Source organism: Podarcis pityusensis, assembly GCF_964106645.2.
Source record: "Podarcis pityusensis genome assembly, chromosome: 17".
NCBI lineage: Eukaryota > Metazoa > Chordata > Lepidosauria > Squamata > Lacertidae > Podarcis > Podarcis pityusensis.
In genome coordinates, this window is record NC_138042.1 from 13,929,400 (window position 1) to 13,957,128 (window position 27,729).

A 27,729-nucleotide genomic window follows, 5' to 3' on the forward strand; every position below is an offset into this window, starting at 1 on the left:
AAGAGCCCTGGATTAAGGTACACATGCGCTGTAACGATACTGGAGGGGGGCACTTGGAGGAGCTGGAAGGTTATGGGGATCTTGGAGGAGCTGAGAGGATGTGGGGCTGGAAGGGGCTGTGAGAATATGGGACCTTGGAGAAGCTGTGGGGGGGACTGAAGATGTGAGGGAATGGCGGGTTGGGGTTTGGTGGGGGTAGGCAAGGTTGGTGAGCAACAGAAACAGCGGTAGCAGTTCCTAGGTGTTGTGATGAAAGCAGGGTGGGGTGTTGTTTTTTTGGTCTCAGAGCAATTAGGAGAGAATACTAATTAAATAACTTTCGCCACAAAGACAGGTATCCATTCTAACATTTATGAACTGGATTTTAAAGAGCTATGTGTTCTTTTTTTCCAAGAAGAAGAAAAAAATCTGTAAATATAAGCTGAATATCTGGTGGGCGTAGGACGGGGGCGGGAAGCCTCAGGCCTGAAGGTCAAATATACTTTTGCATATGGTTACAGCCACCTCTGCTACATGGCCCTTCAGAAAGCTGCTCACGAGGAAATATGGTCCCTGGACACACACAAAAATTAGGTTCCTCATCCTGAATAGCTCAGGTGGTTAGAGCATGGTGCTGATAATGCCAAGGTTGCAGCTTCGATCCCTGTAGGAGACAGCTGTCTCGGCCGGGTAGACCTGAAGGAGCGTCTCCTCCCCCATCATCCAGCCCAGACACAGAGGTCCAGCGCCGAGGGTCTTCTGGCGGTTCCCTCCCAGCAAGAAGCGAAGTTACTGGGAACCAGGCAGAGGGCCTTCTCAGTGGTGGCACCCGCCCTGTGGAACGCCCTCCCATCAGATGTCAAGGAAACAGAAAACTATCTGACTTTGAGAAGGCACCTGAAGGCTGCCCTGTTTAGGGAAGTTTTTAATATTTGAAGTTCTATTCTGTTTTAAGTGTTCTGTACGTAGCCACACAGAGTGGCTGGGGAAACCCAGCCAGATGGGCGGGGTATAAATAATAAAAGTATTTATATTATTATTATTGCATGGGGTTGGACTGGATCGACTCTTCCAACTCCACAATCCTGTGATTCTATCCCTGCTCCAAAATATGCCATGTTGGTATAAAGTGTTAAAACTATCTGTAGGAATTGTGCTTGGCAAAGCAAAACAAGCCATTTTTTTTTACCGCCCAGTAATATGGCTGATAGTATCCAAGTTGCCATCATCTTAAAGCAGCCATAGTCCACATTTGTTTTTATGGTGGGTGAAATCTCTCTTCATTTTATCTGACCTCTCACTTGCACATGAAAAACCATTCAGTTTGAATTCTTTCTAACCCCCCCCCCCAAGAAGTCTCGCTTACACACAGGAGGTTACGTTTGGTTTTATTAGATAGAAGAAGCACATTCTTTTTCTTAAAGGCAAGTGTGGGCGTTAAAACAAACACAGTGTAGAAATAAACCGCAGGGATATTATCTGTGCGTATCGCGTACATTCACCGACGCCACTCTGACGAACCGGAATGGAGCCAACGCATTCTTCGGAAGAACAGAGCAGATCGTCACAACACAGTAAGGCAGGTGAAATGGTTTGGTACAGAATTCTCTTAGCGCAGGCCAACGTCTTCCCAAACGCGACGCCTGTGCAATCCCAATGGTCCCCTTAGAAGCCAGCATACCCTTCCCTTCTCTCGCGACGCCACCCTTGGCGGCTAACCAATGCGACTCTTTCCGCATGCTCAGCCATGGTGCAACATGCTCACTTCAAGGAGAAACTCTGGCCCCTTGCGGGGGGGGGGGCATCAAACAGGAGGCCCCCACCAAGGTCCCTGGAACGCAGTGTTTTTGCTGACCTGGATACAGTCATACCTCATGTTACGGATGTTTCAGGTTACGTATTTTTTGCTCTATAAGACGCACCAGACCATAAGACGCACCTAGTTTTTGGAGGAGGAAAACAAGAAAAAAAACATTCTGAATCTCAGAAGCCAGAACAATGAGAAGGATCGCTGCTCAGTGAAAGCAGCGCTCCCTCTCGCTGTTCTGGCTTCTGGGAAAGCTGCGCAGCCTGCATTCACTCCATAAGATGCACACACATTTCCCCTTACTTTTTAGGAGGGAAAAAGCGAGTCTTATAGAGAAAAAAACACGATACGTCTTTTCAGGTTGCGTCCTGCGGCGAGCCGGAAGTACCGGAAAGGGTTACTTCCGGGTTTCACCGCTCGCACATGTGCAGAAGCGCTAAATCACGCTTTGCGCATGCGCACAAGCACTAAATCGCGCCGCACACCTGCGCAGATATGCTGCTTCAGGTTGCACTCTTTTCAGGTTGCGCACAGGCCTCCAGAACGGATCCCGTTCGCAACCAGAGGTACCACTGTAGAAGAGAACAGCTGAGAAGGGTCGGAAGGACTTCCGGTTGAAGCGAGCATACTTGGGACATGGAGCATGCGCAGAGAGCAGCAGCAGCATGTTGCTGGTGGCCTGCACTAGAATGTCTAAATGGAGTTATTCCATGACCCGCAGTCAGCACCGGGTGGGTGAGGGGGGGGGGGTTAGCAGCACGTTCATCAGATACCATTCAAACGCTCCCATCTAGAAGGCAACCACTTTTGTAAAAACGTAAATAAATTTATATTAAAAAAGTCTGAAAAGGTCTTAAAAAAATATAAAAAACACAAAAGAACCACAGTTCAAAAAAACCGTTTCTTTGCATTTTAAAAAATGCCACTGAACAAAGACATATCAATTCCACTGATTTACAAGATTTTGGGTTTTGGTTTCTGGGTTGTTTTCCTCCCTGTCTGGAGTAGTTAAAGAGTATAGGCTGTCATCTCGCCTATGCCTTGACATCTTTGAGATGGGTGATGAGCCAAGAACTTGTCAGAACTGCATACCATGACATCTTATTTTCTTGTTCCATGTCTATAAACAAGATTATTAAATGTTTGCTAATAATTCCTATTGGGTGGTAGTCAGTTCCCGCAATTAATTAAATTCCCAGTCTGGTGGGCATGTTCCACTCCTTAACCCCTACACGTTTTGTGCCGAAACGAAAAGTACTAGCAGATAGAATGAAAATGCTGCGTATTTTAACCATATAATTTGAGGGCATTGCCATGTTCTCAAAAGATGCATCTTCTCAAACCAGCTTCAGAGCATCTTGCCATGCTTTTAATGTTTTGGTAGCATAACTGACAGCTGCAGAGTATTCTGAAACACAAAAATGAAAAAAGAAAAAGAAAATAGAGGATTACTTTTCAATGCAGTTTAAAGCTTTTAATTGTTCAAAAGTATAAATGCTTTATACAAACTTGTTCTAAATTTTGGACAGCTAACTTCCCCCAAAAATTTCCTCCAAGGCAAAATAAACGGGTTCCTTTGAATTGTAAAGGAGCAAAATATTGGTTAAAAGGTAAATCAAGTCATGGAAGTAATTTTAGGATTTAGAGTCACAATAATGAAGCTGGCATTTATTACCACTTTTAAAAGTTCAAGTCACCAGGGACCTTTATGGACCTCAACCCACACTCACACAAAAGATCCGAGGGATTTATTTGGGCTTAGCTCTTAGTTTACTACATACTCAGTTTTTTGTTCTACATCTAGAATGCCATGACCTATAGTGAATACATGAAGCAAAGAAGGACAGGGATCCAAGGAAGGCAGGACACATTTTCTCTGTATCAAATGCCATTTCTTGGGAGCTGCAGAATTGCTTCCCACTAAAAGCAAAGGAAGTTCATAAAGTATAAATTTGCCATGCTAATTGCATGGACCATAAAGAAGGCTGATCGCCGAAGAATTGATGCTTTTGAATTATGGTACTGGAGGAGACTCTTGAGAGTCCCATGGACTGCAAGCAAAGCAAACCTATCCATTCTTAAGGAAATCAGCCCTGAGTGCTCACTAGAAGGACAGATCCTGAAGGTGAGGCTCCAAGACTTTGGCCACCTCATGAGAAGAGAAGGCTCCCTGGAAAAGACCCTGATGTTGGGAAAGATGGAGGGCACAAGGAGAAGGGGACGACAGAGGACGAGATGGTTGGACAGCGTTCTCGAAGCTACCAGCATGAGTTTGACCAAACTGTGGGAGGCAGTGGAAGACAGGAGGGCCTGGCGTGCTCTGGTCCATGGGGTCACGAAGAGTCGGACACGACTAATCGACTAAACAGCAACAACAAATTTCTTACAGTGAAAGGTGTGTCCTCCCAGGTCTCACCTGGGAGCACCCTCCTCTTCTCTCAGCGAAAATGAGCAATTCTAGATTTACCCGGAGTTAACCAACTCTCTACACACACACACAATATATTCAGTTTTCCTCCATGTGTGGATGCTTAATTTATATTATTCTATGTTGCCCATACAAAGATATTACGTATAAAGCAACCTAGAAAGGACACATTTATGTGGAACAAAGGTAACGTGTTTTAATATAGTTTTGCCTGTTTCCTATGTATATGCCCGGGGTTATCTCCCGCTTGGAGTACTGCAATGCGCTCTATGTGGGGCTACCTTTGAAGGTGACCCGGAAACTGCAACTAACCCAGAATGCAGCAGCTAGACTGGTGGCTGGGAGTGGCTGCTGGAACCACATAACACCGGTCTTGAAAGACCTACATTGGCTACTAGTACGTTTCCGAGCACAATTCAAAGTGTTGGTGCTGACCTTTAAAGCCCTAAACGGCCTCAGCCCAGTATACCTGAAGGAGTATCGTCCACCCCCACCGTCCAGCCTGGACACGGAGGTCCAGCTCTGAGGGCCTTCTGGCGGTTCCCTCGCTGCGAGAAGCAAAGCTACAGGGAACCAGGCAGAGGGCCTTCTCGGTGGTGGCGCCCGCCCTGTGGAACGCCCTCCCACCAGATGTCAGAGAAAAACAACTACCTGACATTTAGAAGACATCTGAAGGCAGCCCTGTTCAGGGAAGTTTTTAATGTGTGACATTTTAATGTATTCTTAATCTTTGTTGGAAGCTGCCCAGAGTGGCTGGGGAAACCCAGCCAGATGGGCGGGGTACAAATAATAAATTATTATTATTATTATTATTATTATTATTATTATTTCTGCAGCGGCACCCACAGCAATAGGTAAGAGGAGAATAACTTCTCTGGGTCAGCGTCTCTTCTGCCGAATGCAATCTCTTGGTCTATCATGAGCTTCCGGCCCCGGTAAAAATGTCAGGCAAAGGAAAACCGGACTTCAACTCAGCATTCTGTTTTCCTTTCCTGATTTGAAATTCTGCAGCTTTCTTTGGGGCCTTTTTGTCCAGCTAGCCTTCTTTTAATTTGCTGGTTTTTAGTTTTCAAACACACATTAAGCATACCCATATATCTGTTGCTCTCCTTTCGCTACGCACTAACTTTTGAAACACGTTTAAAGAGTTCAGACACAAAGATATTGGGAGGAATTAAAAATATATTACTTTCAAGTTCTGCTGGGTTTCTGCCCAGTCCATGGAACCGATCAGGGGTATAGTAGTCAGCAGCAAGCTTGTTGCTTTATTGGCGTTTTCCTTCAATGTCTTCAACACTTTATCCACCGAAACCTGGAAGTACAACAACAATGAAAGCAAATTCCACTGAATTAAAAAAACACACACACACCACCCATATACTTATGAGTTGATATGGATAGGATTGCATACTGGAAAAGTTTAAAACTTCTCAGGCATGGGTAGGCAAACTAAGACCCAGCCCAATCGCCTTCTCAATCTGGCCTGCAGACGGTCCGAGAATCAGTGTGTTTTTACATGAGTAGAATGCGTGCTTTTATTTAAAATGAATCTCTGGTTTATTTGTGGGGCATAGGAATTTGTCCATTTCCCCCCCCCCAAAAAAACTATAGTCCGGCCCCCCACAAGGTCTGAGGGACAGGGGACCGGCCCCCTGCTGAAAAAGTTTGCTGACCCCTGGTCTCAGGTAAACTTTGTGATGCATTGAATTCAAAAATTTGAGTTTGCAGCTGACTGTTGAGAGGAAGGGGGGAGGAAGAGAGAGATGCTGGCAAACTTCGTGGTATATCAAATGCATTACAGTGGAACCTGGGAAGCCAAACGCCTTTGAACTTGAATGTTTTGGCTCCCGAATAATCAAAAACCGGAAGTGATTGTTCTGGTTTTCAAACGCTCTTTGGAACCCAAACGTCTGATGTGACTTCCACGGCTTCCGATTGGCTGCAGGAGCTTCCTGCAGCCAATCGGAAGCTGCGCCTTGGTTTCCGAATGTTTTGGAAGTCGAACGGAATTCCAGAACAGATTCCACTCAACTTCCAAGGTACCACTGTACTGCTAAAATATATGCAGGGGGACATGAGAAATCTTCCTCCATGTTTCCCCAAAATACTCCTCCCCATGAAAACAGGGGGCAACTATGTTGATTTTTAGTGGTGAAAGGAAAGAAAGAAAATAAGCAGAACTGGGAAGAAGACGAAACACAAATGAAAGAAGAATGGATTTTAAAGCTAATGGGCTTTGCAAAACTGGTGAAACTAACAGCAAAATTATGAAACTGACATGAGGGACGATTCCTGGAAGAATGGAAGTCCTTTTGGGAATATCTGAAAAAATGCCATGATCAGATGAAATCGCAAGCAGGATTTGAAATATAAGCAGTGGAAGGAAAATGATACTACACTGGTACCTTGGTTTTTGAATGGTTTGGCTCCCGAACAAATCAGCTCCTGAACACCACAAACCCAGAAGTAAGTGTTCCGGTTTGCAAACGTTTTTTGGAAGCCAAACAGACTCCCGGAACGGATTAAGTTCGACAACCAAGGTACCACTGTATTTGAAATGGAAGAATATGTGGTAGGTGAAATTTTCTCAGAGTGCAGTATGTAAATAGGATGGGATTAAGAACAGCGTGGAAGGAAAGGCAGGAAGTCAAAAGTTTAAAGAGAAATGTAAAACAAATTTGAAATCTGGAATTTATATGTAAAGATTTAAAAGTGTAGCAAAAATTTCATCTCTGCCAAAAAGGGGGGGTCCCTTCTGAATATTTTTCGTATCTCCGTAAAACTGGGGTGTCACCACAAACCTGCCAGCGCCTCCCCCCTTCTTCTTTTCCCCCCAATTTTTTTATTGGTTTTCACAACATTATAAACAAACAAACACATAAGACAAACAAACATAAATCATAGCCTTATTGAAAATTACTCTTATTAACATTGTTAAGTGACTTCCTTGCTTCCCCTTGGTTGAATTTCATTGCATATCCTTTTAACGGTTTTCCAAACTGCAGTTCTTATAAAATTTAACTTAGACATTAACATCCTTAGATCTTCACATTATGAAATTAAACATATTAATTCATCACTTAATTCATCACTTAACATAAATAAAATCCTAAGCCAATTAAGTATCTGCAAGCTGTTTTCAGTTAATTTAACTTAACATATTTAACTAAATAATCATTAAATTTATTCCATTCTTCCTGATACTCCTCCTCCTCCTGGTAGCGGACTCTTCCGGTCAGGTCGGCTAGCTCTGAAAAATCCATCATCTTCATCTGCCATTCTTCTATCGTTGGTAATTCTTGGGTTTTCCACTTTTTAGCTAACAAAATACGAGCAGCAGTTGTGGCATACAAAAATAATTTAACATCTTTCTTGGGCAATTCCAAACCTGTTATTCCAAGAAAAAAGGCCTCTGGTAGCGCCTCCCCCCTTCTGCATGTATGGCGCCATTTTAGCTACCTAAGGATCCCCGCTTGGCAACCAAACCTAAAAGCGAGAAGCAACTGTCACTCACAGTTTCTTCGTGTTCCTTCCAGCAGTCGTAGTCTGTGGCCATGGCAATGCTTGCATAGCAGAGACCAGCTTCCCTGGCAAGAACCACTTCGGGGACCGTAGTCATGTTGATGACGTCGCCTCCCCAGCTGCGAAACATGAGGCTCTCAGCTCGGGAACTGAAACGCGGCCCTTCGATGGTGATCATGGTCCCTTTGGAGTGGGACTTGATGCCAAGCTTCTTGGCCACATCCATAAGGACCTGGACACACAGACACAGGACCGTCTTTAGCATTTGTGCGCTAGGGTGCAAAGACCCGCCCAGCGCCCCCAAATTTAGTTTAGCAGTCTTGTTAAAATCTATTTTGGTAAGGGGAGGGATGCGGGTGGCGCTGTGGTCTAAACCAAAAGAGCCTAGGACTTGCTGATCAGAAGGTCGGCAGTTCGAATCTCCGTGACGGGCTGAGCTCCTGTTGCTCAGTCCCTGCTCCTGACAACCTAGCAGTTCAAAAGCACATCAAAGTGCAAGTAGATAAATAGGTACCGCTCTGGCGATAAGGTAAACGGCATTTCCGTGCACTGGTCTGGTTCGCCAGAAGCAGCTTAGTCTTGCTGGCCACATGACCCGCAAGGTGTACGCCGGCTCCCTCGGCCAATAAAGCGAGATGAGCGCCGCAACCCCAGAGTCGTCCGTGACGGGACCTAATGGTCAGGGGTCCCTTTACCTTTACCTAAAAGGTAAAGGACCCCTGACAGTTAAGTCCAGTCGCAGACGACTCTGGGGTTGCGGCGCTCATCTCGCTTTCAGGCCGAGGCAGCCAGCGTTTGTCCACAGTTTTTCCAGGTCATGTGGCCAGCAGGACTAAACCACTTCTGGCACAACGGGACACAGAAATCAGAGCAGCGCACAGAAACGCTGTTTACCTTCCTGCCGGAGTGGTACCTATTTATCTACTTGCATTTTGACGTGCTTCCGAACTGCTAGGTTGGCAGGAGCAGGGACCTAGCAAAGGGAGCTCACCCCATCGCGGGGATTCAAACCGCCCACCTTTCAATCAGTAAGCCCAAGGCTCAGTGGTTTAGACCACAGCGCCACCCGCGTCTATTAAAACTCTCTATCTATCTATACATATATATATCTGTTTACAAAGAATTACGACAAAAGCAGCAAGGCACCAGCCCTTTAATGCACCTCTTTAAAAAGTAATATGCAGGTTAACCACAATAACAAGTCCTCCCCCCATCCTTTTTTTTTTTGGTAATGTACAAAATATGCACAAATTACCACTGGGGGAGTGGTAATTCTGTATTGATTTGTTTTGGATGTTTGTATGTGATGCCAATAAAAGGTTTGATGATGATGATATGGGTACTATTTCTTGTTTCTCCCTCTTTGCATCTTATATTACTCTGTGTACTTTTGTAATTTTATAATTATTTTTCTAATAATAATAATGATAAAGTAATCTGCAGGAAGAACAGGGAAGTGGCTCAGCATTTACCAAGTGGCAACCCCCCCCCCCAATATCAACATTAAATGAAACAGGAGGGGATAAAGCTGGAAAGGAAAACCAGCAACATGTTTCTCTTTCACCCCCTTCCTATACATTCATAAGCACTTTCTGCTGATCTACAGGCTGTTGAGATTCCAGCCGCAGACGACGGACTCAATAAGCGAAGATCCACAAACCTCTCTAGTTTTGGCGCAGAAAGGTTCTGCCATAGGGATGTGGCAGACTCCCGGGAGGCCGGGACAGCTCCCATCGTAAAAGGTGAGATGCCTTTTGGTGGTCCTGTGGGTGGGGAAAAACATTGATTAGAAATTTAAAAAAAAACACCTGATTGGCAAGGAAAGGTCAGCATGTTCAGTCACTGTAGTATCAATGCCACCCATTCGCCTCTTTTTTTCCATCTTGCGAGCCGACAGAAGATCAGTAGAGTAGGGGTCAGCAAGGTTTACCTCGCCTGGACCGGTTCACTCCAGCAGAGATTTCTGGAGTCTGCGCACCTGCAATTTCCGGTGTCTGCATCTGTGCGCCTGCGATTTCTGCTGTCTGCGCAGATGCGATTTCCGGCGCTGCGGAAGCGAGTCCCCGTGCCTTGGTTCGGGGGCGGCTCGTGGGCCGGTTAAACAACCCCCATGGGCCGCCTGTCCTACATTCCTGAACATTCTCCTACATTCCTAAACATTCCCACACTTAGGTTTCCCCTGAATCAAGTATGTGTAGTGTGGTCTGAGCATCGAAGAATTGATGCTTTTGAATTATGGTGCTGGAAGAGACTCTTGAGAGTCCCATGGACTGCAAGAAGATCAAACCTATCGCTTCTTAAGGAAATCAGCCCTGAGTGCTCACTGGAAGGACAGATTGTGAAGCTGAGGCTCCAGTACTTTGGCCACCTCATGAGAAGAGAAGACTCCCTGGAAAAGACCCTGATGTTGGGAAAGATGGAGGGCACAAGAAGAAGGGGACGACAGAGGACGAGATGGTTGGACAGTGTTCTCAAAGCTACAAACATGAGTTTGACCAAACTGCGGGAGGCAGTGGAAGACAGGAGGGCCTGGCGTGCTCTGGTCCATGGGGTCACAAAGAGTCGGACACAAGTAAACGACTAAACAACAACAACAACAACGAGTGGTCTTTGGTTCCAGATTCACAAATCGGTATTTTCATTACAACCCCTCACCACCCCATTAATATAATCCATATATGAAAAGCAGGGATGCTTTGGGAATAAAGCTTTTGCTCCAGCCCAAGATCTAATTCAATGATTGCCCAGCCTACCTCCTCATATAAGATCTCCATCTTTTTTTTACCTGTCTATGAACTGATCTATTATGACAACGTCTCCAGGCTGAATCTCTTCTCTCAAAGAACCACAGGCTGTGGTCACCAGCAGATGAGTGCAGCCCTCTTCCTTCAGAGCCCACAGATTGGCACGGTAATTGACATGTGTCGGAATGATGGTGTGATGCCTTCCATGCCTACGTAGAGAAAGAGGGGAGGGGAAAAACAGCAAAGCTAAAATTCAAGACGGGGTTGGGGGAAGCAAGCAACTCAGGGAAAGATGCGTTTTCTGTTGGGGTTAGGAATGAATTCACCAAACAGTGGTTTTATTCTGTTCCACCACCTCTTTAAAAGCAATTTACTTATGTAAGAATGGTGTGAGGAGAGTAGCTGGGGATCAGGACCAATAGATCTGGCCAATCCAGAGGCTTCAACTTGCTTTCCCATTTCAGGGACAAATGTCATACACCTTGTGTGCCAGAAGCTATGAGGGTTTAGTACATATAGTTTCTAAGGGAGCAGGTGGTGCTGTGGTCTAAACCATGGAGCCTCTTGGGCTTGCCGATCGGAAGGTCGGTGGTTCAAATCCCTGCGATGGGGTGAGCTCCCATTGCTCTGTCCCTGCTCCTGCTAACTTAGCAGTTGGAAAGCACGCCAGTGTAAGTAGATAAATAGGTACTGCTGCGTTGGGAAGGTAAACGGCGTTTCCGTGCACTCTGGTTTCCATCATGGTGTCCCGTTGTGCCAGAAGCGGTTTAGTTCTGCTGGCCACATGAAAGCTGTCTGTGGACAAACGCCGGCTCCCTCAGTCTGAAAGAGAGATGAGCGCCGCAACCCCACAGTTGCCTTTGACTGGACTTAACTGTCCAGGGGTCCATTACCTTTTTTACCTATCCATTAGTCCTTCCATGTAGAATAGTTCTCGATCTCATTCATTAATTTTCTTTTGTTTTATGAGTGTTTTATCTTTTTGTCTGTCTTAGGTGATTTTTTATAAGCAGCTTATAGGCTGCTTATATTAAATCAAGGGAGCGGGTGGCGCTGTGGTCTAAACCACTGAGCCGCTTGGGCTTGCCGATTGGAAGGTTGGCGGTTCGAATTCCCACGACGGAGTGAGCTCCCATTGCTCTGTCTCAGCTTTTGCCAACCTAGTAGGTCAAAAGCACACCAGTGCAAGTAGATAACTAGGTACCGCTGCGGCGAGAAGGTAAACAGCATTTCCGTGTGCTCTGGTTTCCGTCATGGTCCTCCATGTGCCAGAAGTGGTTTAGTCCTGCTGGCCACATGACCCGGAAAGCTGTCTGTGGACAAACGTCAGCTCCCTCGGCCTGAAAGCGAGATGAGCGCCACAACCCCATAGTCGCCTTTGACTGGACTTAACCATTCAGGGGTCCTTTCACTTTCCCTTTCTACATATAGTTTCTGGTTCAAATCCTCAGCCCTGGGATTCAAGGCCTGGGATTTTAAGGTTTTTAGGACTGGTAGATTTTATAATTTTTTATGTCTCTGTATTCTTCTGTCCCAAACTCTCAGGAAAGTTTACATTTAATTTGCACCTATCTGTTAAATTTATATCCCAACCTTCCTTACAGGGCAGCAAAAACTTCTGTGATTAAAAACAAAACTCCACAATTTAAAAAAGAATAAAAACATATTCAAAACATTTAAAAATCCGTTAAAAACAATAAAACAAACTGAAGTACAGATGAAACAAAATAACGTGTCTGCACAGGCCAGCTGAAACAGGTAAGTTTTCAGCAAGCATATGTGTTGTCCAACACAATTAACTGAACTTGGAAGTTCTAAAGAAAGGGGAACAATTTTTAAGGCAGAGAACTCAATAAAGCCAGTCAAGAACTATAAACCAATTAAAATTTACTGAAATGCTGGCAATAATTCTCAGCATTTAGCGTGCATCTTTAGCAGGTTAGATGCCTTGATTTAATACATTTACAGCAAACCTTAATTTTTCAGTAGAAGAGAAATACAAGTGATGCTTAAGGAATTCTTACCTGGCTAGAAGCACACAGTCAACGTTTTTTATCTTCCCCAAAATCAGAGCATCTGATGGCTATAGTTAAAAACAGAAATAACACAAGACAGGGATGGAAGACAACACATTACAGAATGCCAACTGTGAATTTTAAACAATCTTAATTGCTATTTAGGCATGATTAAGGGGGTGGGGGGGAGATTCTATTTATTTATTTATTTATTTATTTACATTTAAAACAATCCAATAAAAGCCACATTAATACAATACCAAATTAAAATTGAATTAAAAAAGCCAATTATCCAAAAGGTTATTGGTACCTACCTTTCCATAAGGCGTATCGACGTATTTTTCTGTTCGTCCTTCTAATATGTCTGGGTCGTCCAGACCGGTCCCTCCGATAATTCCAATCTTGAGCACAAGAAACACGCATTAGTTTGGAAGACAATTGAAACTATTACTAAATGTTACACCACAATAGTGTTTGGTTGTCACCTGCCCCACCCCACTCGCCATTCCCCCCTTCCCTCTCCCCCTTTCTTCTTCTTCCTCCTAATTGTTTAAACCAATCCATGAACCAAGAACTAATACACTGACCACTAATAATGAAACATACATTGTAGATATTTTTCCACATTTATTATGCTATTTTTGTGATACACAAATGACATACACAAATGACATGAGAAAACTTTCTGCTGTACTTCATTGGAAGGAGAAAAATAACCATTTCCTTAATAACAATTTAAACAATTTATTTAACTGAAACAACACTATAGCGTATGTATCCATGTTTGTTAACTGATGTGGTTAAACAATTCATTTTTAAAAAACCCCAACTTAGACTGAGTTTTAGCACACATGAGAAACATAAAACAAATCCTTATTCCTGATGAATACGTCTTTGGACTATAATTTAACCTAAATAGGAAACTATCTTTAGAAAGATTTTCCCTCCAAATTTTATATTAAAAATCCGATTTAAATTAAAAAATAAAATCCGATTTTTAAAATTATTTTTTGAAAATCATTGATTTTTATCCACCCTGATTCCTGCAGAAATCCCCATGCCAGCGACGGGAAACCTGTGGGACTTCCACCATCCTTGACCACTGGGCACTCTGCCTGGGACAGAGGTGAGGGAAGGCTACAAAACCACCTGGAGGGGCTGCGTGCAGAGATGACCTTGGAGAAGTCCAACGTGGTTCAAAGTTTAGTAGGATGCTGGTGGCCAAGTGAAGATGTTTGCAGCAAGAGCGGGTGATGATTTTATTCTATTTTATCCCAAAAAAATTATTGGTTTTCACAGTATTATAAACAAACAAACAAACACACACACAAGACAAACAAACATAAACCATAGCCTTATTGAAAATTACACTTATTAACTTTGTTAAGTGACTTCCTAGCTTCCCCTTGGTTGAATTTCATTGCATGTCCTTTTAACGGTTTTCCAAATCCCAATTCTTGTGAAATTTTACTTAAACATTAACATCCTTAAATCTTCACCTTATGGAATTAAACATATTAATGCATCACTTAACATAAATAAAATCCTAAGTCAATTAAGTATCTGCAAGCTATTTTCAATTAATTTAACTTAACAAATTTAACTAGATAATCATTAAATTTATTCCACTCTTCCTGATATTCCTCTTCCTTCTGGTGGCGGACTCTTCCAGTTAGGTTGGCTAGCTCCGAAAAATCCATCATCTTCATCTGCCATTCTTCTATTCTTGGTAATTCTTGGGTTTTCCACTTTTTAGCTAACAAAATATGAGCAGCAGTTGTGGCATACAAAAATAATTTTTCTTGGGCAATTCCAAACCTGTTATTCCAAGAGTGGGTGATGATTTTAAGGTGTCCAGCGAGCGCATGGTTAGGACACGGCTTGCGGGCAGATAGCGTCACTTTAGGATGGAGCCTGACAACTTGTGATCAAGCCAGTTGAGTTCATTCAAATGAACTGCCAGACCCAGGGAGGATGATTCCTCAAGAAGGCAGAGTTTGGGCATCCCTGCTACAACAATGAAACCATTCTTGTGCTGGGGTTGTTTTTTTTAAGGTCAGGAATGGAAAAAACCAATCACCCTATTTTTAGTCCTAGGCAGCTTCCTTACAGCTGGCTGGGATAGGGAAGGGAAAACTCTGCCACCCACCCACATTTCCTCCTTCCGCAGAGGGCAGCCAGTGTGCCAGTCTGGGGCTTTCCGCCTCAACCAGATGAGAACAGCAAATAGGTATGAATGGGACTGATGGAAAACCAACCAACCCCCCCATTCCCTGCCCCCAGCCTCAGTAATTGGCTCTAGGTCAGGAGTCAGCAAACTTTTTCAGCAGGGGGCCGGTCCCCTGTCCCTCAGACCTTGTGGGGGGGGCAGACTATATTTTTTTTTGGGGGGAGAACGAATTCCTATGCCCCACAAATAACCCAGAGATGCATTTTAAATAAAAGCACACATTCTGCTCATGTCAAAACACCAGGCAGGCCCCACAAAGAACCCATAGGTGCATTTTAAATAAAAGGAAACATTCTACTCATGTAAAAACATGCTGATTCCTGGACCGACTGCGGGACAGCTTTATAAGGTGATTGGGCCAGATCCAGCCCCCGGGCCTTAGTTTGCCCAGCCATGTCCTAGAACTCTTGCCACTGTAGAGGATTCTTTAATTTTTTTTAAAAAAATCATTTTTCATTTTCGTTCATTACATACCATATTTTTCGCCCTATAGGGTGCACCGGCCCATAGGACGCACCTAGTTTTTTTTGGGGGGGGGGGGATAAAGAAAAAAAAATTATTCCCCCCCCCCAGCCGCGGCTTCAGCACGCCCCGCGCTCTGGGCAGCAGGCTGCTATCCGCAGCCTAGGGAGCCCTGCGGGAACTACCGCGGGCTCCCCAGGCTTGCGGATAGCTTCCTGAATCCTGGAGAGCGAGAGGGGTCGGTGCGCACCAACCCCTCTCGCTCTCCAAGCTTCAGCAAAAGCCTGCATTCGCCCCATAGGACGCACACAGATTTCCCCTTCATTTTTGGAGGGGAAAAAGTGCGTCCTATGGGGCGAAAAATACGGTATATATTCCTCCCTCCCTCCAAGACTTCCCCCAACCTGCGTTTCTGGTTTGTTTCTATTTTCACCCGCTTTGCTATCTCTCAACAGAAAAAGTTATTAATAACATAGCATCAAACCTTAAAAACATAAAAACTAAATTAAATACATCATCTTATTTCACTATCTTCCAAACATTTTCTGATGCTAATAAAGTGGATGTTTATTTAAATCCTGCCATCGAGTCTACTGCCTTTCTTTGTTTCTGCAAATATAATATGAATGGTTCCCAATCTTTTTCAAAGTCTCTGCTGTCTTTTTCTCTTAGTCTTTCTGTCATTTTTGCCACTGTAGAGGAGTCTGAGGAATGAAATAGGCACTCAGTTTGTGCTGGGCATTGGTGAAGTCAGACAGGTCTCACTTTTGCCCTAGCTGAGCAGATCGGTTCCTAGAGCACAGCTGATGTTTGCTCCGCAGCTGCTGCTGTTGCTTCTTTGGTGATCCCTCGTAGCCGAGTAAGATTGTCTTCCATGAATGTGATCTTTACAATGTGTACGTAAGTGACTGTGGAGGCCAATTCTGGATGCTCACATCCTTACACAGTGAGGGTTTGCCAAACATGCCTTCCTCTTGGCACGTTTCTCCCTTGCGTCCTGAGTTCAAGTGTCTTCAAAGTCCATGACACCTTTGGTGAAGGCGGTTCTCCAACTGGAGCACTTGCAGGCCAGTGATTCTCAGGTGTCGGCGGGCTGGATTTAGAAGGTGATTGGGGCGGATCCGACCCTCGGGCCTTAGGTTGCCTGCCCATGCTCTAGGTAATAAGGCTTAAGTCTTCCGTTAGTGAGTGGAACAACTCCAGTACAGTGGTACCTTGGTTCTCAAACTTAATCCATTCCGGAAGTCCGTTCCAAAACCAAGATGCGCTTTCCCATAGAAAGTCATGCAAAATGGATTAACCCGTTCCAGACTTTTAAAAACAACCCCTAAAACAGCAGTGTAACATGAAATTTACTATCTAACAAAATGAAAGCAACAAACAATGTACTGCAGTCACACAATCAATCAGTAGCTGAACTGAAATAAATTCACGATATATCTGAAAGACAATTGTAATCAATTGACATCGCTTGTAGGGTTACAAGACATTTTGTAAGGAGAACTATATGAATTATTGCGAAAGAGGACTAAGAAGGAGTTTGTTTAGGATTTGGATTTCATAGCAATAACTATTAAAATAAAATGCAAAATTAGAAAGGAAGTTAGAAAACCACCAGTCGAGGTTGATGGAAGTCCTAGGCGGTGATAGCCAAAGGTCTGTTATGTTTTCTAAGATGGGATGTAATGTTTGGAAGACATGTATAAAAACTAATAAAAAATATATTTTTTAAAAATCAGTAGCTGAACTGGGTTCCACCCAGTCACAAAAACAAACAAAGCCACAAAAACGCAAAATAAATAGCAAAAACAGACAGACCTCAGAATAACACTCAAAACGGAAGTGTGTCACTCAAAACGGAGCACGTTTGACTTCCGAAAAAAGTTTGCAAACTGGAAGTTACTTCTGGGTTTGCAGTGTTTGGGTTCCATGTTGTTTGAGTACCAAGGTGTTTGAGAACCAAGGTACCACTGTAAAGTCAAAAAATGAAGTTCCCCTGTAACTATCAAAAATTAAAGCACCGTAGGGGTGGCTTTAAACATCTAATAGCTTTCTGCTTGCAGAGAACTCTTTCCACATCAATTTGTCTACTGTGGAATCCCCACGTTGCAGGAATTTCTGGAAGGAAATCCCCAGAATTTGCAAAAGGTACATGTCAGGCCTGTTGGACCTGCCTTAAAATAACCACCTCAGGTAAAGTTTAAGAGCATCGAATGAGTTGTCTCTTAAGCAAGCTTGGCTGTTGATGCTGGTTTCACTTAGGAACTTAAATAGAAAACTATCTTAAAAAGCAGAGACATCACCTTGCCGACAAAGGTCCTTATTGTTAAAGCTATGGTTTTCCCAGTAGTGATGTATGGATTTGAGAGCTTGACCATAAAGAAGGCTGATCACCAAAGAATGGATCCATTTGAATTGTGGTGCTGGAGGAGAGTCCCATGGACTGCAAGAAGATCAAACCATTCTGAAGGAAATCAGCCCTGAGTGCTCACTGGAAGGACAGATTGTGAAGCTGAGGCTCCAAGACTTTGGCCACCTCATGAGAAGAGAAGACTCCCTGGAAAAGACTCTGATGTTGGGAAAGATGGAGGGCGCAAGGAGAAGGGGATGACAGAGGACAAGATGGTTGGACAGTGTTCTTGAAGCTACCAGCATGAGTTTGACCAAGCTGTGGGAGGCAGTGGAAGACAGGGGTGCCTGGTGTGCTCTGGTCCATGGGGTCACGAAGAGTCGGACACGACTAAACGACTAAACAACAACAACAATCTTTAAAAAGATTTTTCCTCCAAAAGCATTTTATTTTAAAAATAAATAACTGGGAGATTTCGAGGAACCCCGAGTTTTCCTGAGACGCAGCTCGAAAACCACTGGATTAAGTAAACCATTGTGGGGGATAAATATCTGTGTTGCCAGATACTTACAATAAATAAACAGCAAGAGACATAAAATACTCCATCCCGTGCCTACTTCTTTAAGACGGACCTCTTTTTTATTTAAAAAGATCCTTCTTCACTTTCAATTATAATAGGAACATTTATTTCATTAGGCTAAGGCTATGTGGTTCTTGTGATCAGTCCAAAGCTCTGGTTGAAGTTCATGCCATAGCTTGGAAGAACCTGCCAAGGACCAGCAAACAGAAACACACATTCTTTCTGATTTGCTGCCATCTTGTGGCATGGAAGTGGTAGTGCAGGCAAACTGGGTGCAACATAAGTGAAGACAGATTTGCAATTTCCAGTGTGCTCCTAAAAGCAGGGTGGATAAAAATCAATGCTTTAAAAAAAAAATTATAAAAAAATTGGATTTGTTTAAATTTAAATCGGATTTTTAAAATAAAATGCTTTTGGAGGGAAAATCTTTCTAAAGATAGTTTTCTATTTAAGTTACATTATAGTCCAACGGCTACTCATCAGGAAATAAGGATTTGTTTTAAGTTTTTCATCAATCTAAGGTTGTTTTTTTTTAATCATTTAACCACCTCAGTTAACAAACATGGATACATATGCTATAATGTTATTGTTTCAGTTAAATAAATTGTTTAAATTGTTATTAAGGAAATGATTGTTTTTCTCCTTCCAATAAAGTACAGCAGAAAAGTTGTCCAGATACAAACAATAATTTCATAATTGCCTGTCTTTGTATTTCTAATAGTATAACCAAATCAGTAATTTTTTATATAACTGTAAAAACCACTCTGAAAATTTATTATTCCAAAAATGAAACCTTCATCTGGTTGTAAATGTTAAGATTATACCAGCAAGAACGAGTCTTTCTGTAAAGAAATGATTTAAAGCGATTTGATTTAAATCAAATCCACCCTGTGTAAAAGCATCAAAGAAGGCTGGAATAATATTGCCTGAATGTTACCATCAAAAGGTTCCCGTGTCACGCAACTGAAGCTACCATTCCACATTACAAATACAGTCGTACCTCGGGTTAAGTACTTAATTCGTTCCAGAGGTCCGTTCTTAACCTGAAACTGTTCTTAACCTGAAGCACCACTTTAGCTAATGGGGCCTCCTGCTGCTGCCAAGCCGCCAGAGCATTTCTGTTCTCATCCTGAAGCAAAGTTCTTAACCCGAGGTACTATTTCTGGGTTAGCAGAGTCTGTAACCTGAAGCGTATGTAACCTGAAGCGTATGTAACTTGAGGTACCACTGTACCCAGCTGGCAACCAAATCCCTTCCACATAGAATTATAGAGCTGGAACGGATCTTGAAGTTTATCTGGCAACCCTCGCTGTTACGCAAGAGCCAGAGCTACCAACTTGGGCTTCTGAGTTTGGCTGCTTTTGGGTTTCAATTACATTATGTTCTGCTGTGATCAGCTGGATCCCATTTTGCTGCAAAAGCAATCTATCTATGCGCTCGCTCCAACTGCTTAGTAATGAATGTTACACCTGTGCAAAACAGAGAGAGGCTTTCATCAGGCAAGGATAAAATGCACAGGCCTCAAGTTTTCTGAAACCGTAGGCAGCACCGAGTTCGTACTGTTAAGCCAGTTGAAGTCAATGGGATTAAATGAGCCTAACGTTGTGATGTATGGAAGTGAGAGCTGGACCATAAAGAAGGCTGATCGCCGAAGAATGGATGCTTTTGAATTGTGGTGCTGGAGGAGACTCCTGAGAGTCCCGTGGACTGCAAGAAGATCAAACACATCCACTCTTAAGGAAATTAGCCCTGAGTGCTCACTGGAAGGACAGATCGTGAAGCTGAGGCTCCAAGACTTTGGCCACCTCATGAGAAGAGAAGACTCCCTGGAAAAGACCCTGATGTTGGGAAGGATTGAGGGCACAAGGAGAAGGGGATGACCGAGGACGAGGTGGTTGGACAGTGTTCTCGAAGCTACCAGCATGAGCTTGGCCAAACTGCGGGAGGCAGTGGAAGAGAGGAGTGCCTGGCGTGCTCTGGTCCATGGGGTCACGAAGAGTCGGACATGACTAAACGGCTAAACAACAACAACGTTGTGCTGAAGACTGGCCAGAGGGAAGATAAGTGCTTGAGATGAAGGAAGGGAAAAGAAGAGGAGCAACTTGACCACTGTAGCAACTGCCTCCCATCAGTGGGGGTCTTTGCCACTTCTCAGGAGGGGAGGGGTGATGTAGCAGAGAGGCCAGAATTGTGCGGATGCCCCACGCAGAAACACCGGATAAGCTCTATCAGGGCACCTGCGCAGCCGTTATCTCACCACCACCTGGCTAGTACCGCCCCCCTACCAAAGTGGTAGCAACTCCATTGCAGAGAAGCTACAGCTGCAACTCTATCCCACTGGCCAGTGTTTGAAATTAGCCAGGAGCCAGGCACATTTTGTCCCTGATTACTGGCCACTTGTGGTCACAAGTGAAGATACCTTCACTTGGTGGAACGTCTCCACCCCATTGATCTGCCCGGACACTGAGGTCCAGCACTGAGGGCCTTCTGGCGGTTCCCTCACCGCAAGAAGCCATGTTACAGGGAATCAGGCAGAGGGCCTTCTCGGTGGTGGTGCCCGCCCTGTGGAACGCCCTCCCATCAGATGTCAAGGAAATAAACAACTACCTGGATTTTAGAAGATGTCTGAAGGCAGCTCTGTTTAGGGAAGTTTTTAATGACTGATGTTTTAATGTATTTTTAATCTTTTGTTGGAAGCCACCCAGAGTGGCTGGGGAAACCCAGCCAGATGGGCGGGGTATAAATAATAAATTATTATTATTATTATTATTATTATTATTATTATTATTACCTGGGTAGAGTGTTAGGAACTCATATACATAAGCTAGGTGCCAAATGGCTCCTTAAACCAAGGTTACAGTCACCAAAATGGAATGTCTAGTTGCCATTTTGGGGCAAGACGGCTCTAAAGTCTTATTTTTCGAAAGATGGACTCACTGTGGCTGACCCTCAGTTGAACATCTGGCTAGTTCAGATGTCAACTTTGAGCTGGGTTGAGAGATCTGAGAACTTAAAGAAGAAATGTCACCTGACCCAGGGACAGTCCACATATATACAGTGGTACCTCGGGTTAAGTACTTAATTCGTTCCGGGGGTCCGTTCTTAACCTGAAACTGTTCTTAACCTGAAGCACCACTTTAGCTAATGGGGCCTCCCGCTGCCACCGCGCTGCCAAAGCACGATTTCTGTTCTCATCCTGAAGCAAAGTTCTTAACCCAAGGTAATATTTCTGGGTTAGCGGAGTCTGTAACCTGAAGCGTATGTAACCCGAGGTACCACTGTATTGGCCTCTTTTTCTTAATGGTGGCACGGGCCATTCAGAATGTAAGAACATTCTTCACAACTTTGAGCAGGGCATTGGGGTGGGAGAAGTGAAGACAAGCAACAAAAAAATCACTATAAGTTTCTTCACTACTTCTGCTAAGGTTGCACCAAAAATGCATTTTGGTTCCAGAAATCCATTCTGATGGGGCAGATAAAATGCAACAGATAGAATTCTAAAGGATGTGTGTCATTAGTGTGTGAAAACAGTCAAGCTCCAAGGATCCCCAGGCATGTACCTCCAGATGGTAGATACCATCCTGGCATTCCCTCTAGGCCGCGAGTGGCCAATATCCCGGTGCAAAATGCACCTGGTGAATTTTGAACACTGTTCATGAATGCCAGCCATTGTGACTTCAGGAATATCCCCCCGCCTCTGCCAATTTTCTTCCTAATTTCACATTCAGAATGAAGACTAGGGAAAAGTCTTGGAAGCCCAGTACAGTTCCAGGGGGGATCCCTCCCCCCAGCTTTTCAGAGACAACTGGGATTCTCATGTGCAGCAGAACAGTGACCAGCTCCAGCCCTTCTCTCTGAGCTTAGAGGTCAGGAGGAAAGGCAAGGTTTCGCCCTGATCCCATCCACCCCCTGGCGGAATCATCTATCACAAGCCTGAATGACTTTAAAGGTTTTCCCATGAAGTCGGAAACGATTTGTACTTATTGCTTCAACAAACCCTAACTCCTGTCAGCTACGTGTGACACATTCGAACTTTGTGGACACACAGAATAATTTTTTAAAAAAGGGACAACTCAAGATATGTTAAAAATAATACATACAATGAAGGCATGAAAGAGACAAGATCAAATTCAGCAAGATCTCACTGTTTCCTCACTGTACAGTGGTACCTCGGGTTAAGTACTTAATTCGTTCTGGAGGTCCGTTCTTAACCTGAAGCACCACTTTAGCTAATGGGGCCTCCTGCTGCTGCCACGCCGCCGGAGCCCAATTTCTGTTCTAATCCTGAAGCAAAGTTCTTAACCTGAAGCACTATTTCTGGGTTAGCGGAGTCTGTAACCTGAAGCGTATGTAACCCGAGGTACCACTGTGATAGTAAACATTCTACCTCTACAGCTCTTCTCAAGAGGAGCGGCTGCTGTGTGTGTATCTAAGTGCATGCATTTTGTCAAAGCAACAGATACAATCACTTTCAGAAATGGCAAACTAGGGAATATCGATCACGTGGATTGGAATGCAAATAGCCCATTCATGGTATTTCAGTGTGCCCTAAAAAGCAATGTGGTGTCCTGTATAAGGAACAGGTTCTGTGACTCACAGCTCAGTTGGTTAGAACTTGGGGCTGATAACGCCGAGGTTGCAGTTCGGTCCCCTTATGAGACAGATGCATATCCCTGCATTGCAGGGGGTTGGCCTAGATGATCCTCAGGGGTCCCTTTCAACTGTACTATTCTAGGATTGTATGATATAGGTGTCTAAACGCACGACAGTTCGCCAGATTTCTAAAAGCCGTTGATTAGCTATATTTGAGCGGCACATGGTGGAAAGCCCCTCTGTGACTAATAGAGGAAACTCATCTGAGTTTCCTCTATTATCTCAGACTCCAGATCACCTACAGCAGATCCATTACTCTGGATGGTCATTTGGGGGAGCAACAAGGGGAGTGGAGGCAGGGGTAAAAGCGCATCCACAGGGCAACTGTTTTCTTTGCCGCACAAATCTGGGGGGTATTCATTCTGGGATTCTTAATACTGTAGTGTGCGGTGTTTCTAAACCACTGTGCTTTCCAAGAAAAAAGAAGAAGAAGAAGAAGAAGAAGAAGAAGAAGAAGAAGAAGAAGAAAACCCCAAAGGCAAAATCCAGGGTTTAACAAAAGCCAGGGTCACTTGGCCAAGTGTCCCCGAGCATGTCTGCAGAAACCCACCGTCGCCTGTGCACAAAGCCCGGCCTGTCGCCAGGCACTCCTCGCGCCCAAGCAGGGTTTACTCCCGGGTAAGTGCACCCAGGGGACTCCGCGCGCGCGCGCGCACCCACACCCACACACCCTCCAGGCTCCAGCACCGCGCCTAGGCGCACGACTTGTGCAGGCCGATGGAGATCCCCAAGGACTCCCGGCCCACACCAACGCCGCCGCGCCCGCGCACGCCCAGACCCCCTTCCCGTTCCCCGGGAGCCCAAGAGAGCCGCCCCTTCGTGGAAAGGGAGCCGCCGAGATGCGTCCCCAGCCGGGAGAGGCGGCAGCAGCAGGGAGGCGCCTCGCTTACCTTCACGGGCGAGCAGGCGGCGGCGGCTGCAGCCATGTTGCTCGGGGAGGAGAAGCGGTGGAGAGAAGGGCGGTCCCTGGCCAGGCGCGCCCACCGGCTCTCCGCCCCCGGCAGGAAGCGAAGCGCAAAGCGCGGGGATCCCGCCCAGCCAAGGGGTTCCCGTTTGTCGCTCCAGTTCCCTTCCCTTCCCTTTTTTATTTCAGTTAATACATTTATTTAGTTAGTTCGTTTTTCAAATTAGAATTTTACAACCGCATAATCCAACGTAGAACTTAAAATCAAGATTCCAGAGAATCTCCTGGATTCCCCCCCCTCCCCTTTGTGGGTCCTATTATCAATCATTTCCTCCTAATCATCCCAATCTTTTACGTCTCCAAAATTCGCCATTCAACTACAAGTGTCATTTGTCGCTGCAGTTTCCTAGGCAGTTCACGGAATCTAGGCGGAAACCTTGGGAAGAAGCCAGGTTAAAAGAAACACACCCGAGCAAGCCGACCGCAGCGATCATTGCTGGCTGTGATCGTGATCCACACAATGGATCCGGCTGTGGCGCGTTAATTGCGCAAAGCCCCCCAGCATATTCCAATATAGCAAGATTATATGCAGCGTCCATAGCAAAAATAACAAGGGAGCTGATAACAAGGTGCTGAAAACGCCAAGGATTGGGACCCCGTAGGGGCCACCTGCATATTCCTGCATTGCAAGGGGTTGGGCTACGTGACCCCAGAGGCAGGGCCATCTTTAGCATATGCGTAGCCGGGGTGCAAAGATCTGCCCAGTGCCCCCCCCAATTTAGTTTAAAGGTAAAGGGACCCCTGACCATTAGGTCCAGTCGTGGCCGACTCTGGGGTTGCGGCGCTCATCTCGCTTTATTGGCTGAGGGAGCCAGCATACAGCTTCTGGGTCATGTGGCCAGCATGACTAAGCCGCTTCTGGCGAACCAGAGCAGCGCACGGAAACGCCGTTTACCTTCCCCGCCAGGGTGGTACCTATTTATCTACTTGCACTTTGACGTGCTTTCGAACTGCTAGGTTGGCAGGAGCAGGGAGCGAGCAACGGGAGCTCACCCCGTTGTGGGGATTCGAACCGCCGACCTTCTGATCGGCAAGTCCTAGGCTCTGTGGTTTAACCCACAACGCCACCTGTGTCCCTTAAAATTTTAGCTGCCCCCAAATCATTGAGCTTTTTTTTGGGGGGGGGGGAATCGCTCACATGTAACAATGACGCAGCGGAAGAAACTGCTTTTGTTTCCCGACTCTTTGGGAATATTTGACGCTATGGAGTAAAAGAGCGACAGAGGAGGGGGGCGGGGACCTTCATGCCATTGCTTTTCACAGCCACCGATCGAGAGGGACTGGTATACAGTAGGTATACATTTGGCGCCCCCCAGAATTTGGTGCCCAGGTGCCATGCACCCCTTGCACCCCCAGGTAAAGACGACACTGCTCGGAGGTGTCTTCCAATTCTAGGATTCTCAGTTTCACTTTAATCCTAGAAACATCCCCCCATGATGTTGCTCACAGTGTCCCTGGGGCAGCAGCTTCTTATAAGGCTTCCAAGGGCGGCAGCGGTGGCAAGGGGGGGGGGGGCTAAGCTGGAAATGCCCCTCCAGGATGAACAGCAGCCCATAATGACAATAATAAACAGTTTACAGTTATACCGAAATTTAAATAACTGCTAACCCCAATTAAGCATTTAACTAACACCAACCCAAAAACAAAACAAAACAGAGGAACCAAAATTAGGAGCGTTTAAAACATTTTAGCCAGTTGCCCCAACCCAAGTGTTGTTCCAGCAGTGTCCCTCTGGCCTCCCAGGTGCCTTTTAGCTGTCCAGGGTGAGTGTGGGCTCGCCCCCTAGGCCAGGTGGAAAGGGGCATTGCAAAAGGGAGCAGGGATTCCTTCCAGCACTCACAGCAGCAGCAAATTGTGATCGCATGCAATTCTTTTCAGTAGTAGTACAGTGGTACCTCGGGTTACATACGCTTCAGGTTACATTCGCTTCAGGTTACAGACTCCGCTAGCCCAGGAATAGTACCTCGGGTTAAGAACTTTGCTTCAGGATGAGAACAGAAATTGTGCTCCAGCGGCGCAACAGCAGCAGGAGGCCCCATTAGCAAAAGTGGTGCTTCAGGTTAAGAACAGTTTCAGGTTAAGAACAGACCTCCGGAACGAATTAAGTACTTAACCCGAGGTACCACTGTAATAGCAATAGTGTGTGGATCCAGTGCAAATGCTTAAAAACACAATGCACAAGGCTAAAGCTGGTTCCTGGTAGGTGAGAATCGTAGCTCTGTGAAGAATAAACTACGGTTCCGAGGATTCTTTGGTAGAAGCAATTTACAGTGGTACCTTGGTTTGCAACTGTTTTGGATTACAACAGTTTTGGATTACAACCACGTCAAACCCGGAAGTGTGTGTCCCTTTTTTTGGATTACAACCCTTTTTTGGGGGGGATTACAACCCTTTTTGGGGGGGGGGGGAGGCCGAATTGGCGAAAGCGCACTTTGGGTTACAACCTGTTTTGGTTTACAACCGGACCTCCCGAATGGATTATGGTTGTAAACCAAGGTACCACTGTACTATAAACATATGGCATAGATGTGGCCTAAGTTTTGGGACACCCTAAACATAGCTGTCAACTGTCCCTTATTTGGCGGGAAACTCCCTTATCCCAGCACCGTTTCCCGCTGCTGTCCCTTATTGATTATGTCCCTTAAATTTCCTGGGTTTCAAAGGAAGCAGCTCCTCTCCCTCCCTCCCTGCCGGCCAGGGAGGAGGGAGCCTCCAACTGTGTTGCTTGGCTGCGTTGCTCACCCAATAAGGAGTCTAAGAACGACTGGGGGGGGGGGTGGAGCTTGCATGCCTTGTGCCGATCAAATCGGCCGTGTTGCCTGGGGACTCGCCTTTGCTCAGCACTTCCCAGCGGAGAGGTGCCGGTGGTTTTCCTTGCTGCATCCCCTTTGCTGGGTTGCTGCACTGTGGGAACCACCGCTTGAGGCTTCGTTTGGCTGCTGTCTGGGCTTTCTGCCTTTGGCTCTGAGGGGCTCAGAAGTTGAACATACCTGTGCTCAGAATCGGATGGATACGTCATCGACGGCCCACTCACCCTTGCCGGGGAAAAGGTCTGTCTGGAGCGGGGGCACATGGTGGGGGAAAAGGAAAGGAGCTGGTTGAGTACAATGGCGGGCAGCGATCTTGTGGGAGTGGGGCTTTTGGATTTGTTTTGGAGGCTCCTTCGATTGACTGTTATGGGGGAAAGGAAAGGAGTTGGTTGACTAAAATCCCTTATTTTGGCTGCTGATCCCTTATTTTCTAGGCTGCTGGTCCCTTATTTTCAAATCTGTAAGTTGACAGCTATGACCCTAAATGTCACATCCAGGCCACTGGGAGACTAGGAGATGTGTTGTGTTGTCATGCCTTCTGTTGTACACACAAACACATTAGGAGGAGGGGGCTACATATCCCCAGATAACCTGTGGGCTTTCACACATACACTGCTACCCCTGGGACACTCACCTAAAATTGCATCTGGCTTAATGCTTCATTTTACAATAGTCCCTGTCTTGTGTTATGAGCTCATGCCAAGGATTGGCAAGACATGTACAAATGAATAAAGGACTGCAGGTTTGCACCCCCTCCTTTCCCTCTCTCTAAATAATAATATTTATACCCTGCCCAACTGGCTGGGTTTCCCCAGCCACTCTGGGCGGCTCCCAACAGAATATTAAAAACATGATAAAACATCAAACTTCCCTAAACAGGGCTGCCTTCAGATGTCTTCTAAATGTCAGGTAGTTGTTTATTTCATTGACATCTGGTGGGAGGGTGTTCCACAGGGCAGGTGCCACCACCAAGAAGTCCCTCTGCCTGCTTCCCTGTAACTTGGCTTCTTGCAGTGAGGGAACTGCCAGAAGGCCCTCAGAGCTGGACCTCAGTGTCTGAGCTGAAAAATGGGGATGGAGACGCTCCTTCAGGTCTACTGGGCTGAGGCCATTTAGGGCTCCCTCAAATAGATACATTTATAGATACAAAAGAGATGGACCAAACTCTCTCGTTGGTTTCAGTAC

General features: G+C 45.3%; 1 protein-coding gene and 1 long non-coding RNA gene across 2 annotated transcripts in view; one reads left to right on the forward strand and one right to left on the reverse strand.

The window, feature by feature from the left end:
- LOC308466806 overlaps positions 1 to 27,729 on the forward strand; it is a 219,982-nt gene that overhangs the window by 153,258 nt on the left and 38,995 nt on the right. The window lies entirely within an intron of this gene.
- On the reverse strand, positions 1,351 to 23,776 carry MTAP (methylthioadenosine phosphorylase). The gene is made up of 8 exons (XM_080987932.1): positions 23,661 to 23,776; positions 12,810 to 12,896; positions 12,505 to 12,563; positions 10,522 to 10,689; positions 9,397 to 9,499; positions 7,729 to 7,968; positions 5,404 to 5,526; positions 1,351 to 3,194 (listed from the first exon to the last, which is right to left on the reverse strand). The coding sequence occupies exons 1-8, from the start codon at positions 23,694 to 23,696 to the stop codon at positions 3,156 to 3,158; spliced, it is 855 nt and encodes a 284-aa protein (XP_080844058.1). The 5' UTR covers positions 23,697 to 23,776; the 3' UTR covers positions 1,351 to 3,155.